The sequence below is a fragment of the Nymphaea colorata genome, chromosome 12 (genome assembly GCF_008831285.2).
Source record: "Nymphaea colorata isolate Beijing-Zhang1983 chromosome 12, ASM883128v2, whole genome shotgun sequence".
NCBI lineage: Eukaryota > Viridiplantae > Streptophyta > Magnoliopsida > Nymphaeales > Nymphaeaceae > Nymphaea > Nymphaea colorata.
Window position 1 is genome coordinate 2,995,448 of NC_045149.1, and position 17,278 is coordinate 3,012,725.

General features: G+C 42.9%; 1 protein-coding gene across 1 annotated transcript in view; it reads right to left on the bottom strand.

The window, feature by feature from the left end:
* Positions 1 to 13,354: 13,354 nt before the first annotated feature.
* Positions 13,355 to 17,278, bottom strand: part of LOC116265575 (NAD-dependent malic enzyme 59 kDa isoform, mitochondrial) — a 78,341-nt gene continuing 74,417 nt past the window's right edge. The window contains exons 18-19 of the mRNA XM_031646273.2: positions 14,956 to 15,070; positions 13,355 to 13,881 (exon numbers count right to left, since the gene is read on the bottom strand). Coding sequence (XP_031502133.1) covers positions 13,810 to 13,881; positions 14,956 to 15,070 — 187 coding nt within the window. The 3' untranslated portion in view covers positions 13,355 to 13,809. The remainder of the gene's footprint in view (positions 13,882 to 14,955; positions 15,071 to 17,278) is intronic.

Consider the following 17,278-nt stretch of genomic DNA (forward strand, 5'->3'; position numbering starts at 1 on the left):
TTTGGTTTAGATCTAAATCTTAATTTCATATTTCCAGATCTCGATCTACACTTTTGATCCCAATCCTAGATTGAAATTCTTCTTCATATCTCAATCCTGGTCTCTTCTGAAGCTAGATTATAATCCAAATATGTATCTAAATCCGGAGTTTAAGTCCAAATTAATCTAGTGCTGACGCACATCAGCAATCTAAGTAATCTAACTTTTTAGATGGATGACACATGTCACTCATCTAACCTTTCAAATGAATAACATATGTCATAATTCTATCTTTTAGATTTCTTAGAGGACACTTGTTAATCTATATTTACTAAAGAGAGAGTTAAGGAGACTGTAGCACCCAAGAGGACACATGGTATAAATCTACCAAGGGAGATGGGATTCTACTATAAGTAGAGAGGCCCTAGGAAGTTACAACCAATCTGGAGACCCCCTCTCTACTCCCTTGGAATTTGCCCCAACCTTGGAAGAAGACTCCATTGCTGCCCATGACCAAACTAGTAAAGGAAGAAGAAGAAGAATGAGAAGAAGAAAAAGAAGAACTTAAAGAAGAAGAAGGCCAGGTAAGATCTCTCTCTCTCTCTCTCTCTCGGGCTCTGCTCACCTCCCATCTCCGTCCCCGACTACCGGCATCGATTACGGAGAGAAGGGAGTTGAGTGCGTTGGGCTGGTCGGGAATGCGGAGGGAGACGCCTGGAGGCTGGAGGAGGGTCGGAATGGAGCATCTGGAGCTCCCTCTGCATCCGTAACCTCAGCCTTGCTGCTTGGTCGGAAGACAAGGGAGGGCAATTGGGAGGATCAACCAGAGACTGAAGCAGAGCAAGCAAATCGGCATCATCCTCTTCGTCCATCATCGCCAGAGCCTACCTCTCTCTCTCTCTCTCTCTCTCGCTGCTCTCCCCCCGTCTCCTCACCTGCCACCCATCTCGTTCGCACGCCCGTCTGCTCTGCTCACCTCCCGTCTCCATCCCTGTCTCCTCACCTGCCGTCAGTCTCGCCCGCCTGACTGCCCGGCCGTCTCTCTCACCTACCGGCTCTCCCACCCGCCTACTCGCCCATTGCTCCCAACTGCTCGTCTCCTTTCCAGCTCGCCCGTCTCTCCGACCCGCCCGTCTCCTCACTGCCTGCCTGATCGTCTACTCACCTCCTGCCGCCTTTCCCCCCATCTCATCTCCTGCCGCCCATCTCGTTCGCCTGCCCGTCTGCTCTGCTCACCTCCCATCTTCTCACCTCCTTGGAGCTGCATGACAACTATTCGATGTATTGTCTTTCACAACATTTGGCTAGCTATTGGTCCTCAATTGGTGCCTTGCTCTCACATTGTGCTAAGTTGTGTCTCACCAGCCTGCGGGGCCGTGCTCAGCTTAGGCTTTGAGCGGGTCCAGATGCAGCTGCCCCTGGAGTGGGTGGGCACACACGTGAGATTGGCTTTGTTGCTTTCGATCGGTCACTTTGCTCTTGCACGGGGTTGGTGTCATGGCAACCCTTCCTCCTCCTCCGCCTTTGTGACCACCACCGGGGGTTTGGGTTGGGGGTCCCAGTCTTTGTGGTATGAGGCCGGGTAACCCCCTTCCCCTTACTCACTTGCTTTGTCGTGCAACAATCAATTTTCTTTGCTCACATGAGGGGCTTCGTCAGGCTAGGGTGTCATCTTTCAGTTGGCAGTCTACCATCTTCAGTTGTGTTTTCGTCGGCTCACTTCAGCTGCAAGACGCTCGCAACCTCCTCCAGGCATTCCTCCCACCTGCGCGTTGTTGCTTTCTCCTTTTGCAGATGGGTGATTGTTCCTTGCGACCGAGGCTCCCCAAGGTGGTCTCCGTTGGTAGGCCGGCCCTTGCCTTGGTGTGTCCCCTCTTTCCGGCGTGCTTCCAGGCTTCGTCACCTTCTTCGGTATGTCGCTTCTATCCGCATCAGATGGAGCCAGTGGTGGTGTCAGAGGTGTGCTTCCTTGAACGGCCGTCAGGCCATCACGTGTTCCCACTGTCGTTTTCCTGCTTGTCAGAATGATCGTCGCCTTTTTGGCCGGCAGCATGGCTTTGCAGCGGTTGCTTCTTCCTTCTGGGTACAGGTTCCCCTGCCAGTTGTACCTCGGTCACCTTCGTCGGATGCCAGCGCTATTTTCTTTGGCTCTATCAGACTTCCTTGGCCTGGGCCTGCTTGTCTTGGTACACAGGGTCTGCATTTCTCAGTAGAGGTCCTGCGGATCTTCAGCCCAGGTGGTCAGTCACACCAGTGCTCTTCGATGGCCAAGCTCCTGCCTTCACAGCTCTCGCCCTTGCTTCCCTCACCGCGGAAGCCAGCTTCACCTTCGCGATCGAGTCCTGCCTCTCTCTGCCACGGCCCCCTGAGGTACCTTGCTTGCCCCTTCCTTTTTCAGCTTTGCCAGTTGGGGATTCATGCGCGTCCACCTCGGGATGCCCCAACCCGGCGTTGTCTGCTGCTCAGCCAGACCTTGGCGACGTTCGGTCCTTTGCGTTGTCACTGTTGGTTGCCCACCCGTCAGCAGGGGGTCGCCCCCTTGTGGTCACTGTTGTTGCTTGTTCTTCTTCGAATGAGGCCTCCGCTGTCTTGACCTTCGGCTTTTCGTCACCCCAAGTCAGCCCATCTCCCTCTGTTGTATGTTTCTTGCTCTTTACGTTTGTTACTGGCCCCCCTCTGCCCCCCTACCACTCAGGACCTCCTCCTTTGGATATTTGAAATGTATTTCTTCTGTTTCTTTGGACAGTAGCTTTATCACCGACTTGCCTTCTCTACATATATTGCTCCCTCGGCTCAGTCGCGGTTCTCCTTGCAACCCCACCTTCCAGCCCCTCCCACCTGTTAGCCCTACCCTCCCTCACATCCCTTCTGTTGACACTTTTTCCCCCACCCTGCAGTCTGATTCCGCATCCACCACTGCACCCTGACATCCCCTCTCTCTCCTGCTTAGTTGCTTGCTCTCACCACTAGACCGGTTGTTTGTCCCTCCCTGCCCGATAGGTTGCCACCTGATGCCCCCTTGTTGGACGCTGAGCTTGGCATCTCCCTTCCGGATGCGCTTGCCAGTCTTAAGGTCTCTCTCCCGCAGGAGCAACTTGATTTGTTGCGTTCTTCTTTTGTTGTTGTTGTCGCACCGGTCTCCCACTCCAGCCTTGCTAGGTTGCGGCGGGAATTGCGTAGGATTGGGGATTCTGCAGCCTCTATCCTCCCTCCCGGTACTACTAGGATGGCCAGGTGTACGTCGCTTCATGTGGTTTCCCCATGAGGGTAGCGTGTTGGAATGTGCGGGGCCTGAGAGCCTGTTATCGGCGTAGATATCTCTCTTCTTGGGTCTGTTAGCATGGACCTTCAGTGCTTATCGTGGTTGAGACCAAGTTGTCCATCATCTCTCATGCTTGTGTTCATACTTTGTTGCGTCAACCGTCCTTTGGGTTCCTGCCAGCTAATGGCGTCGTTGGCGGCATCCTGCTGGCTTGGTCTCCACCTCTTATGGGGGTTGTTGTGCATGCTGGTAGATACTCTATCTCAGCTACTCTCAATGGTCTCTGGTCCAATAGCCTGGTCTTAGTTACTGCGGTCTATGGCCCTTGCGTTGGGGCTTTGTGTGACCAGCTGTGGGCTGAACTGCATCATGTTTGTCAGCTTGTTGCTTCACCTTGGTTGTTCGCAGAAGACTTCAATTGTTTGTTTAGCCCTACTGACTCGTCTTCTCCTATCACTTCTGGTCCGTCTATGTCTGCTTTTCGCTCGTTTGTTGATGAGTTCGGTCTTTTTGACGTGCCTCTGAATAATGGTATGTTTACTTGGTCCAACAATATGAATCCTTCTATTATTTGTAGGTTGGACCGTATCTTTCTCTCGCCTAAATTGTTCTCTGCTTTTCCTTCGTCTTCCTTGGTTCTTGGACCAAGGCACTTATCTGATCATGCTCCGCTGCTCCTTTCCCTTCTTCAGGGTACGGCTGGTACCGGGCACACGAGGTTTCGTTTTGAGCTTTGGTGGCTCCGAGATGAATCATTTGTGGCTGTCGTCCCTAATTGGTGGGCTCGCACCGTCAATGGTAGGTGGGCTGCTTTCAGGCTCTCGTGGAAGTTGCACTTCATCAGGAGGGCGGTCTTCACCTGAAAACGTATTTTCTGGAGCGGCAAATTTTCGAGGTGTCCATTTGGGATGAGGAGATCCTGTTCCTTCAGTCTTCTGACTATATTTCTGCGAACCAATCATCTCGTCTCCAGTGTCTTGCCCAAGAGTGGCGGATTAGAGAGTTCATTCACTAGCAGCAGCGTTTTAGGCTGGATTGGCTTGCATACGGAGACCAGAATTCTAGATTCTTCCACTTGGCCACCTCTCAAAGGCGCCGTCAGATGTTGCTCCAGTCCATGGTTATCGGACACATGGTTTTTCATGGTGATGACATTCTTCCAGCTTTGACCACTCATTTTAGTGATTTCTACTCTAAGCCTCTTTGCTTCCGTGCCCCGTTGCTGGATTTCCACCTCTCCTCCCTCTCTGTCTCGTGTGCGATCTCTCTTGAGCGGCCCTTCCTGCACCAAAAAGAACAAAAAGGCTGTTTAGGCCCTTGGCTCTGGTAAGGCGCCCGGCATTGATGGTTTCCCTATCGAATTTTTTAGTACCTTTTGGGAGGCTTGTAGCGCTGATGTGTTTGTGTTTTGTGATGAGTTGCCTCCAGTTCCATATTCCTTAAGGAATTTATCCAAGCTACCTGCGTTTTAGTGCTTAAGCGCCCTATCCCTAGGGACGTCACCCACTTTCGTCCGATCTCCATTTTAGGCACGCCTTACAAGATATTGCTAAGTTTCTCTCTTTGCAGCTTGCGCCAGTCATGCCTTCTATTATTAACCCCTTCCAGGTTGCTTTCATCAAGTGTCGGCATTTGCAAGACGTTGTTGTCCTGGCCAATGAGGTTGTTCACTCCCTCTACAGTCTGCGGCTTCCTTCCTTCATCCTTAAATAGGACATCTCTAAGGCCTTTAACTCGGTTAGTTGGGAGTTCCTTTCTAACCTCTTCACCCATCTTGCTTTTGGTTCGTTGTTTAGACAGTGGATCCTTCTGTTGGTCACTGGGGCCCAGCTTGCGGTCTCCTTCAATGAAGTGTGGCGATTTCTTCAGTATCAGGCGTGGCCTCCGACAGGGTTGTCCATTATCGCTCTTGCTTTTCAACTTGGTTGCTGAGAGCTTTTCTGCTTTATTTCATCACGCAACGGTCATTGGCTTCCTCACACCACATTCACTCTCTCACCTTCAAACCATCTTCACCCTTCAGTATGCTGAGGACTTTCTCCTGTTTGGCAATGTTTTCCGCCAACAGATTGTGAGAACTTGGCTCATCCTTCGGATTTTTGAGCTCATTTTAGGTCTTTTTATAAATTCCACTAAATGTCACTTTTACCTCATTCACGCGGATCCGGCTACGGTGCTTCTCACTGAAGCATGCTTTGGGTGTAAGGCAGCTGGCCTGCCCATGGATTACTTGGGACACCAGATTACGTTTACACCCTCCTTTTGGAGTGGAATGGAGCAAAAGCTTGTTAGTCGTCTTCAGTTTTGGCAGGAAAAGCTGCTTTCTCTCCCTGGCCATATTACTCTTGCTAAGCACTGTCTTGCGTCTGTTCTCCTCCATGCTCTGGCTGTCTTTCGGCCTCCTGGGGCTGTTCTGAGTAGGTTTGATAAGATTATTCGTAAGTTTATCTAGGATGGTGCTCGACCTTCGGATCGCCTTGCGCATTGGGATATGGTTGTCTTTTTGCGTCCTCTTGGGGGTGCTGGGATTACCAACCTTAGTCGGGCTTGTGAGTCTTCTCTGTGTTCTTGGTGGTGGCGCCTGGCAAATGAGCATTCTCCCATCACCTTATTCATCTGCTCTAAATTCGACCTGCCTTCTCCTAGTGTTTGGAATAGTTTTATCTCTCACACCTCCCCCTTTCACTTTTGGTGTGACATGCTTTCTGCCCTTCCTCTTTTCTTCCGCCTTACTGACCTTTCTTCGTTCACGTCCCCTTCCTAGCCTCTTTCACCTACCCGTGAGTTCACTTTTTCTTCTTACTACCTCGCCTCCTTTGGTCCTTCTGTTGTGTCGCTCCCACCCCGTTCCCTTTGGTCCCATGACCCATCTCCTCGTGCCATTGCTTTTGCCTGGCTTCTTACTTACTGGCCACATCAATAATTTTGACCACTTACAGTGCCTTGGAATCAGTTTAGCTAACCAGTGTCTCCTGTGTCTTGCCGCGGCTGAGTCTCGGATCCACCTTTTTACTTCTTGCCCGTTCTTTTCTACTGTTCTTGCTTCTACTTGGCCTTCACTTGTTAGTAGCCTTCCAGACCCACCATCCATTCGTCTTTTTTTCCTGTTTTGTCATTCCCCTCACATGTCTGCTTCCTGGGGTCATGTTTGGAGGTTGTGGCTCATTTCAACTTGGTGGCGCATTTGGGAGAAGCGCAACAACAAGGTTTTCAGGGACATCTTCTCTTCGCCAGATTCGGTGGCTCGTCTTGTGCAGTGGGATGTTCAGTTTGCCATTCGGTTGAGGCGCCGTTGTCCGTCTGCGGCTGAGTAACTATTTCGCTCCGCCTTTCCTCTCTATTCACACCTTTCTTATTTCACTATGCTTTGTATTGTATATTTCGTCTTTTACTTCTGTTTTTGCGGTTTGTTTTTGTATCTAGGGGACTTCTTGTCCCCAACTTTTGTTATATATTCCCATTTTATCGACTCTCTCTTGTCTTTTTTTTTCTCTGCCTTCTGATCTTCTTATTTCCCTATTTCTTTTTCGTCCTATAGCTTCTTTTATTTTAAGTTTACGATTTCATTTTTTTAATTCTAATTCATGTATGAATTGCATTGAAGCATTCTATAGAGGTTTCGCGAGTCGTTGTTTTTTATTTCTTTCATTTTTTTCTCAATGTGTGTATTTGTGTGATTTCTTTATTTTTCCTTCATGTTTGATTTAGGTGCAGCTAAATATTGATTTTCAAATTTTAGGTCATTACATTTGGGATGTTTATGTGTTTTCTAGTCATACAAACATAACTTTTTTAGTTCATGCAAAATTCAGAATTTTTGCGTGACTTTAAAAAGTTATATCTCTCTAACCAGAGATCGTATTAATGATCCATGAAAACCATATTTTCTTCCTACATGTCTAGTTCATGGTTTTCAATTCATCAAACTTTACATCTGTTTGGTCCTACTTTGGTCATTTTCCCAAAACCTATTTTCTTTGTGAAATATGTCTAACTTGTGAGCTTCATTACATTTTTTTGGGAACTCCAATTTGCATTATGTAAAAGGCACACGCTATATCTATATGTCTAGTTACTCCCCACCAAAGTTAAGCCAATTCTAAGTTGATTTGACCAGCTAATTAGATGATTTACTTAATATTGTTTTTCTACAACTTTTCTATAGAATTCAACAGAATTGTATTTTTCATCAACTTCATGATGTCATTTCTTTTGCTCTGTTTACTTTTTTTTTTAAGTTTAAACTCTTGTTGATTTTCTATCATGCTAATATTTTGTCCCCAAATTTTCAGCCCAAAAATATGTTTCTAATCCAATCGAACCTTGTTGTAAAGTTAGTCATTTGACTCATTTTCCTTTAATTTATGTACATATGAGATGTTTGCTTTTACTTCATCAAATCATAATCTTTTGACTCATACATGCTTTTGGATTTTGCAAACTCTTGTTGATTCTTGTTATGCAAAGAATCTGTAGATCAAATTTTCAGATAAACTGAGCTGATTTGGTATCCTGTTTGTGGTTTCAAATGTAGTTAGAGAGTCATTAAAGCAATTCCATTTCTATTATTTTCTATGTTATTCATGTTTCTGCTCTAGGTTTTCAACATCATATCTTTTTACCCCATTCTTGCCTACTTTTCAAACTTAGCCAAATTTTCATGTTTCAGTTCTTAATATATGATTTCCAGTGTCTAGTTGTGAATTCTCTTGTGTTTTAAAGGTTTTGTAATGTGTTCTAACTCTAGTCTAAACCTAAGGTGTCTAGTCTTGTAAATCTTAACTTAACATGTTAGTTCATGGAAAGTTCTTGTTATTATGGATATTGTATCCTACTTCTAGCCATGTTGAGGTTCACACCATTTTCTGATATCAAGTTTAGGTCTACGTGTCATATCCAAGTCTCATTTTCCTATATGTATCTCATATTTAAATTTCATATTTGTAATATATTTTCATAGATTCAGATCCATTTTTTTAATTTTACATTTTAGTATCAGATTATGATCCATCTTCTAGAATATTCTTCAGTTTTGGACCTAGATCTAGGTCTTATCAAACCCAGATCTAGGATCCGCATGTGATCTTAATGCATATTATATTTCAATAATGCATCTTCAATTCTCACTCTGTGCTTAATGTTAATTCTTATGAAAGGACATAAATCATAAGAAATTCTTTGTTGGGCATTTTAGTGGAGACAAAATCAAAATCAGTATCTGTATGTGGTCGAAATGAATATTTTTTCTATTCAATATCTATTTTAAATTATGCTTTTAATGTGTAATTTCTCCACTCTCTATTCATGCATCGTTCCTTCTCTATGCTTAATGTCAATCCAAATTTGTTATCCTAAACGGATCGGCATTCATCCATGTACGCATTGCTTTTCAAGACATTGAATTCAGATTAAGTTTGAGATCACAGCGAGTGAATTTTCAGTCCAAAACATCATTTTAAACTATGGTTTTGTTCTTTTGAGAAGGGAGGAGGGGCCAAAGGTTTAGTCCCATATCGATCCTCCCAAGAGGATCAAACCGTCCCTCTACTATGAAAGGGGTTCATGCCCCCTCTCTCTCTCCAATTCAAGAGCTGCCATAAAGTACAAAAGTTTGGTGAAAATTCTAAAGTAGTACTTGGATTGGCATGACTCATTTGAAATTAAACATTTTATATAGTCTTGGCATAAGTCTTATAAGTCTTGGTTCAAGCTACATTAGCACTCAACCTAGACCGAACCAGGTTTAATGCAAAGGCCAATTGGAGCAAACTTGGGTAGTCCTCAATTTAGTGCTTTTTCTACTTTTCTCTTACTTTCTACATGTTTTAGTTTTCCTTTTTGCTTTTAGCATATTTAATTTAGTTTTTTTCTTGTTTAGCTACTAGGTTTTCTTTATTTGCTTTGGTAATAAAGTAGTTTAATTTATTTATTTTCCTAGCATAGATTTAAATTTATGTCTTTTGGGTAGGCTGCTGGGGTCAGGGGTGCGCCCTATGAGTGTGGTCTCTTTCTCTTCCTTTAATTCAACGTTTTTATTTAGTTGGTTCTTTCAACCGTCAGACCTAGTCTACTTTGACTAGCCTAGCCTTAGTTATTTAAATACCGGATGTTGATCCAAAGGGAACAGACTTGAACTGATTGCGATTATGAAACGTAGCATGGTCACAATGAATCTGAATCTAACTAGATTGGATTTGGATATCAATAATTGAATTTTGGATCTCAAACATTGGATTTTGGATCACAAGCATTGGATTTTAGATCTCAGATATCAAATTATGGATTATGGGCTTGGATTTTGAATATGGGACATTGTATTATGGATTATGGGCTTGGATTTTGATTTCTTTGGTAGCATTCATTGCAAGCTTAAAACAAGATTACATGAAGTCTTTCGATCCCTAAATTCTTGGGTTTATATCCAATTACCCTTGATAGGTCCACGTCCTGCACCTAAGTCCCTAGACTTGTCCGAACTCTGAGTCTATACGACCTAATTTTGCATGCATTGTACTAGACTTAATACATTGGTTGTTTTGTGATGACCCGAACATAAGCAAACATTAGATTAGTTTCTTCTTTTTCATTAGTCAATTTCTGATATCTACTTGGATTTTAAAACTTGCATTATTTCAAAAAATTAAGGCGTGTTTATCTTCTTAAGATCTAGATGACATTTAAACATAAGAATTGAAACATTTTAGTTTAGTCCTTAGTTTGATTATCTTCAGTAAAGGCACCGAGAATGGTCAATCTTATGCCTATATGTCAGGTCCCGTGGCCTAGAGTCTCACACATGAACAACGAAAGTGAGTACAAGTAACAAGTCCAACTTATAACGGTCTGCATGTAAGATGAAAATTTTACATGTAAACAGCATTTGATGTGGTGTGGCCCATCAATCTTTTTTGCATCTAATGGACATAAATACTTCTTGGCAGCCACAAAATACTTCACTGAATTGGGTAGCGGCCGTCACTCTAGAATAATGGAGGGCAAACATGTGGTATCCTTTCTCCACAAGAACGTCTTACGTGGATTCATAGTTCCATGTGACATTGTATTAGATTATGACACTCATTTTAAGAATGAGAGGATGCCCAACGTTTTCGCTAAATTCCGGATCCAACATAATTCGTCTACGCCATACTATCTACATGGAAACAGTCCAGCTGAACTCACGAAAAATATTCTAATAAAAATCTAGGAAAGAACAGTCTTGACTGGTCATGGTTGGCATAAGAAGATCCATGATGCACTTTAAGCTTACAAAACAACCATTGCAACACCAACCAATGAAATTCCTACAGAGTTAGTGCATGGAACAGATGTGGTATTACCACTACATATCTAGAAGCCAGCGTACATGTTTGTTGAGACGTGTGTTGGTTGCTTTCAAGCTACATAAATAAAAAAGGGCCTATTGGGCATATTTGATCTCATGTTACCAACATGTCCGATGTCACCCTGAAGCTAGGGCATCTTTATTTTTTTTCTTTTCTTGAGCATGATAATCAAACACTAATAAAGGCCATGAATTTCAAAAGCAAATTCTTTAAAGAATATACAGAAGTAAAGCACTTTTCAAAAAAACTAAAATCTTTCAAGGTTTTCAAACTCTTGCCTTAATAACAATAAATTCTTAGGGCTTTCTAGATAACAATGTTTCACCAAACCGTAAGCCTACAAACATTAAACACATAGGCACCTGCACAATGTGTAGACCTTGCACTCTCATGCATGCACACCGGACCTAGTGCAAGGAGCTTAGCACTTTGGTGCACAAAAACCAGAACACCTGTATACAAAGTGCAGAACTTGTGCTTATGGGCTTCAATGAACACCTACATCCAGTGGGCTTCAATATTTGGGACACAAACACAGGAACACTTGACCCGATGCATGGACCTCACACTATTGCACATGAACACTTGAGCACCCGCACATGGTGGACAGACCTCGTGCTTTAGTGTATCCTTTGGAACACCCCTGTGAAAAGAACTCACATGATACACATTAAACTCGAGCTTACATGCATATAGGAAGACATGAACATAGCCCCTTTGAACTCGTACTTCAGCACAATAGAACTCATAGTCATGTGTATAAAGGAACACGTGAGTACACCAAACTCGCACTATCTGTTTTGAACAACCTTTGAAATACACAAAAGTAGGAACTTGTACGATGCACTCACGTCCATGCAGGAACATGTGATTGCACCAAACTCGCACCTTTGATGCACCTCCCAGAACTAGTGTTGCATTAGTCAAAACTCTCATTGTAAGATCCCTTGGCAATCCGATGCCATGAACCTGTCTCCAATGCACCCCCTGGAACTCGCCTCACAATGAACCCAACCTTCACATATTAGAATTCATATTCACATGCATACATGAACATGTGAGAACATCATTGATCTGGGTGGCTGAAAGGCCACATGAATCTAGCGAAATTTGTACAAGAACAATGATCTGAACTGGTTAAAGCAAATCACGACGATAAAAGTAATTTTTTCAACCTAGAACATGACAATATGGCATTATAAGGTGCTCACAACTTTTAAACGAACACAGCGAAAACGACAGGTACTAACCATGGTAATGACACTTGCGTGCTTTCGTTTATTTCATCATGTAACTTCCCGTGGTACTAGCTTTCCTACTTCATCGGTTTTCGGATTTGATGAACAAGTCTATCTTCTTAAACTCCACGTCCTCTTCACCATTGCACGTCGACTCTCCAAGGCAACTAATTTATCCACCAAAGAGTAACATATTAGTTATTCACTCCATGACGAGGGAAATGTGTGTTCTTGAATTAACATCTTACTCTTCACCAAGGAAGTTGACTCTTCAATGCTATCAATCAATTTCTCCACTAAGGTAAAACAATCGATCATTTGCACCACAAATGGAATAAATATCTTATAATGGGTACTAGACTCTTAGGAAGAGTGAGAAATGTGTTTCCATTTGTTCAAGGCATTTGGGTGAAGACATGAGAAACACCTTGTAATTTGTTGTAGGGCATCCAAGTAAAAAATCGGTTATCTAGATTTGATCTATTCCTTTCTTCTTGGGCAATATGGGAATATAACTTTTTGGACATGCAATCACATGTTTTATGGTCCCGCAGAATACTGCAACACCAGTGGTACCACTTTGGATTTAGAACTTTATTATGTTTCCGTCCCTCAAGTGGACTCGTCCAGCGAGTAGACTGGCAACGGATCCAATTACGGAAAAAGCACTGCACAGTGGACTCGTCCACCGAGTAAACTGGCAACGGATCCAATTACGGAAAAAGCACTGCACGTTAAACCCCTTACGCAAACCCAACCATCTATCCTCGAGCCCCCGTGGTCTATTACATAATTTAAGCTTGATTTTCTTTTTTTTTTTTAATTTCATCCCTCATAGGCAGTTGAGATGTTTATCCCCTGACATTTTCTGTTTATAATGAGACTATAGTAACCAACTGACCACAGGGATGCCCTTAGTACTTCCACACCATCAAATTAACATTTTTTAAATTTTCTAATGTATTTGTGCAATTTGTTGAAAGAACAGTTTTTATAAGAACAGTGATTTGGATCACTTCAGATAAGGATGGATTAAAGGGTTGCCTTGTTTACTTCCCTTATGTTTCTAATGTATAAAGTGGCACTGGTTTTGGATGGCGGTTAGCTTTATTCCTGTCTGTCTCCATTATGAATCTGATCCGTCTCAACCTAATGCAACCTAAGCTGTTTTTGGATCCATAAATCTGGACAGAAACAAAAGTTTATGTAAAGGAAGCTACTATTATCTTGCATCCTCACCTTTCAGAATGGCAATTGCCTATAACTCACAGATGAATCTAAGAGATTTTCGAGCAATTCACATTTCATAGCATTTCGGAAGATGAGGATGCAAGATAACAGTAGCTTCCTTTACATAAACTTTTATTGTTATCCAGATTTATGGCTGCAAACAACAGTTCTTTAGACTGAAATTGGATTCATACTGAAATCAAGAGAACTGCCATTGAAAACAATAACCAATGCCAATTTATTAGAAGCTAGTGGACCTAATATGGTCAGAGAAAGCACAAGTTTAGAAACACAGGAAATAAAGAAGACAACCCTTTAACTGAAAGCAAACTAAACAGTTCTTGTTCAATCGGAAGTCAAACCAGATCCAGGAATACACATATACATGTGCACACATGCATTCTAGCTAAAGACAAAAATATCAAACGAAATAGTTGTACCATGTGAAACAGGCAAAACACAAATTTGCAGCCATCCAAATTTGCAAAACAAATGCAGTTTGAAACAACTCATAGATATATCAATTTCGTTCAATTTACTGCACTTAGTGTCCGAAAATGAGCCAATTTAATTTGAGACACCTGATGACCAACTGAGAGGGGCAAAATATTGAGCTTATAAATGCCAATGATCGTCCCATTCTTCGCTCAGCATCATCATCAATAATGAAGAGCATTAGCTGATCTTCTGTACTGGGTCACCAGTGCGAGAGAGACATAAAGCATAAATATATGATTGCTAGAGAAAAAGCTGTTCATTTCTCATGAACTAAAGGATTGTAGACAGGATACCACATGTTGCTGGCAACAAAGTTTTCTGTCTCCTCCTGAAAAGTAAATAAACAGGTGCAACCATAAAAAGTAGAAAACAAACTGCTACTTACAAAGAAATCAATAACTACAACAACCTAAGAACAAATACTGTATGCAAGAAAATGTGCTTGCACATGCATACAGTTACATATACACCAAATGCACTATGAAGATACTTTCTTTACCATTGGGGTATTAAAAAAGTCTGCATATTAACAAAATCAAACTATCAATTCAGCTGTTGTATAACCTAGTGTGTTCCTTTAGTGTTATTACGAACTTATTGAAATACCTCAGCAAGAATAGCATCACCCAGAACACTACGAAGACGAACTTGAAGCTACTTCTTCTGTTCGATTCAAGCTCAATGGTTCAGGAAACTCCTTGATGTACACCTACAATCTTGAGGTCTATATAAAAAATGGCCAGTCATTAAGGGGAATACATCAATGGCCTATCAAGCTTGAGTAAATCCATACCCAACTGGATTTTCAAGCCCTTTCCTTCTTTAGGATTCACCAATCTTATGGAGGACATGATGGTCAGGAAAAGAAAACCGAAAAAGAAGGGGGAGAGAGAAAAGTAGGCGAGATAGTAAGAGACAAAAAACCTGTCTCAAAATAAAAATACAATACAGGAATAAGGACGAACAAACAGAACAAAGATAAAAATACATATAAAAAATCTAAAACCCTATTCTATTGGAATGGCTTGTTAAAATTTGTTGCTTTCTCATGGAGCATTGATGGAGTTTTTAGAATCAACTAATAGCATGATCAATTTTTAGTTTTTGTTTAGTTAATTAATAATTTTGTTATTTAGTTTAGTTCTTATTGCCTTCAGAACTGACACCTCATACATGCCAATGGAAAAGAAGGTCTATTATCTTCATCTTGACATCACCTATACTGTCTTTTGGTGAGTGTCCAAGTCCTAAGGAAAAGTTCTTGAATTTTTTTCAGTACCTTTAGATAAACGCAGGGTAAGAAAGAATAATTTTTGATGTTATTGTTTTTCATTTAAAAGAAAAAAGAAAAAAAAAGGTAATGTATTTCTTTGTTCAAGTTGATATCTTGAGTTCATAATACCCGTGTCATCTGCTTAAGCTCGTTTGGATCCATGTCTCTGTAGCCTTGAGCCAATTCTTCTGCTACAGCAGCTTGTACAACAGCAGCTCCTACTTCTGCAGTAATATGACGTATCCTGCAAGAGATTGCACACAGTTTCACATTATTGTAAAAGCATCTTCTTTATCACATATACAAGCACCATAAATCAAAAGAAAAAATGACCATTTGTTACAGGAAGTAGATGAGAAAACATGATAAAGTTAGTAAAGTAACCAGCGCAGTAAAACAACTTAATGTTGGCCATTTTCTCCCTTACTGAACTTAGTTCTTTTACAGTAGTTCAAATTTTTAGTTATCAGAAACTCTTATGTAGTGCAGGGACATCATCTTTTTTCTAGAAGTGTGGAAGCAGAAAACTCCAAAATAATATAAGGAGGTTAGGAGGCTTGCCTTTCATAAGTACACTTCTCTTGTCTTATGACTGATTCCTTCTGCTCCCTGACTTGCTTTCCTCATGCTTCTAAACATTTTTGTTCCTAACTCCTCCCATGTTTCACTTTTTTTTTCAGTTTTTTTATTATGCCCTGTTGAAGGTTATTAGTGTACGGGTCCAGATCTGGACCCGATCCAGTATGTCCTAATTAGGTCATACTTAATATCTTGTAACCCTAATCTTTTGAAGTTAATGAAATCTGAAGAGAGAGAGAGTCTGGCGGCTAGTGGGCACCGGCTCCTCCTCATCCGTGGTTTTTTTCCCTCTTGTTGACGGTTTTTCCACGTTACATCGTGATCGTCGTTTTCTTTCTCTCCTTGTTCGTGTTTCTACATGGTATCAGAGCCGTGAAGTTCCGGCATTTCTAGTTGGTTATTTGATTTTGTTTGTGTTGGAGGAGTCATCGCCCGGCACTGTTCATCGCCCAGCACTGTTCATCGCCCGACGCCTCGCCCGTCGCACCTGACGCCTGCGCCCGACGCACGAAGCCTGTGCCCGTCGCACGCGCCCGGAGCCTCCGCTCAGCGACGACCCGCCCAGCGCCGCTCTACCTCTGCCTTCGCCTGGTTCTGACAACCCGCCCAGCGCCGCTCTGCCTCTGCCTCTGCCTCCGCCTGGTTCCGGCGATCTTTTTCAGGTGTCCATCTCCTCGGTTTTCCAGCATCCATCTCCTTGGTTTCTGTCGCCTGCTCCCTGCCTACCTGCTACTTTTTGTGTTGTGTTGTGCTGCTGCTTCCTGTCTCTCTGTAGCGCCGGTCTGTGATTATGGCAGCCTCTTCCTCGTCGACCGTTAACACAAATCAAACTGAAATTAGGGCTGTCAGACCTGAGAATGTTCCCATGCAGGTTATTACTCTTCGTCTTACAAATGAGAACTATTTCTCGTGGTCGCCTACTATGACTATGGGGATTGCTGGCCGCAGTCGGATGGCCTATATCGATGGGAGCAACCCTGAACCAGCAAGAACAAGTGGTGTGTGACATACTTGGTTTCTTGAGGACAATCAAGTGAAAACTTGGATTGTCAACTCCGTCTCCGCCGATATTCAGCCCCTTATCCTTCGGAAGAAGACTGCAAGAGACATGTGGGTGGTCCTAGAGCAAATGTATGGCCAAAAGAAAACAGCTATTCGTACTTACCAAATAATGAAGATTGTCTATGGCCTTCGACAAGGGAACTCTTCTGTTGCAGATTACTATGGGGCTTTGAAAGCCAAGTGGGAAGAACTTGACTATCATTCTGATATTCCTTGGCATTGTCCCCAAGATCAGGCACTTCATGTCGCTCAGGAATGGGAAAACAGGGTGTTCCTCTTTTTAGCTGGTTTAAATGATGAGTTTGAAGGTGTTAGAAGCCAGATTCTGAATTCAAGAGAGGTGTCCAGTATTGAAGATGTGTACTCCTGTGTTGAAGCGGAAGAACAGAGAAGGCTGGTTACAAATGAGGGGAAGAGGGATCTCGTGCCCTATCATGAGAGATCCGCTCTTGTGAGTCGTGGTCCTGGCGGCCCGACTAGATCTCTTCGCAGATGCACTCACTGCAAGAAGACTGGTCATTCCGTGGATTATTGTTGGGATCTTCATCCAGAGAAGAAGGGAAACAAAGGAAGATCTTCTATTGGGAAGACGCCTATGTCTGAGGTGCACAAATCCAGTGGAGATAGAGTCTCCATTTCTACTGACCAGATTCATGAACTGAAGGCCTACTTGGGTCGGATCGATATCAACCAGGCCGAGACACCTGATGAGACAAAGGCTAATCATGCCCTTGCAGTAATTGGCGATACAGGTAACACTTCTGTGGGGGAATGGATTGTGGATAGTGGTGCCACTCACCACCTGTCGGGA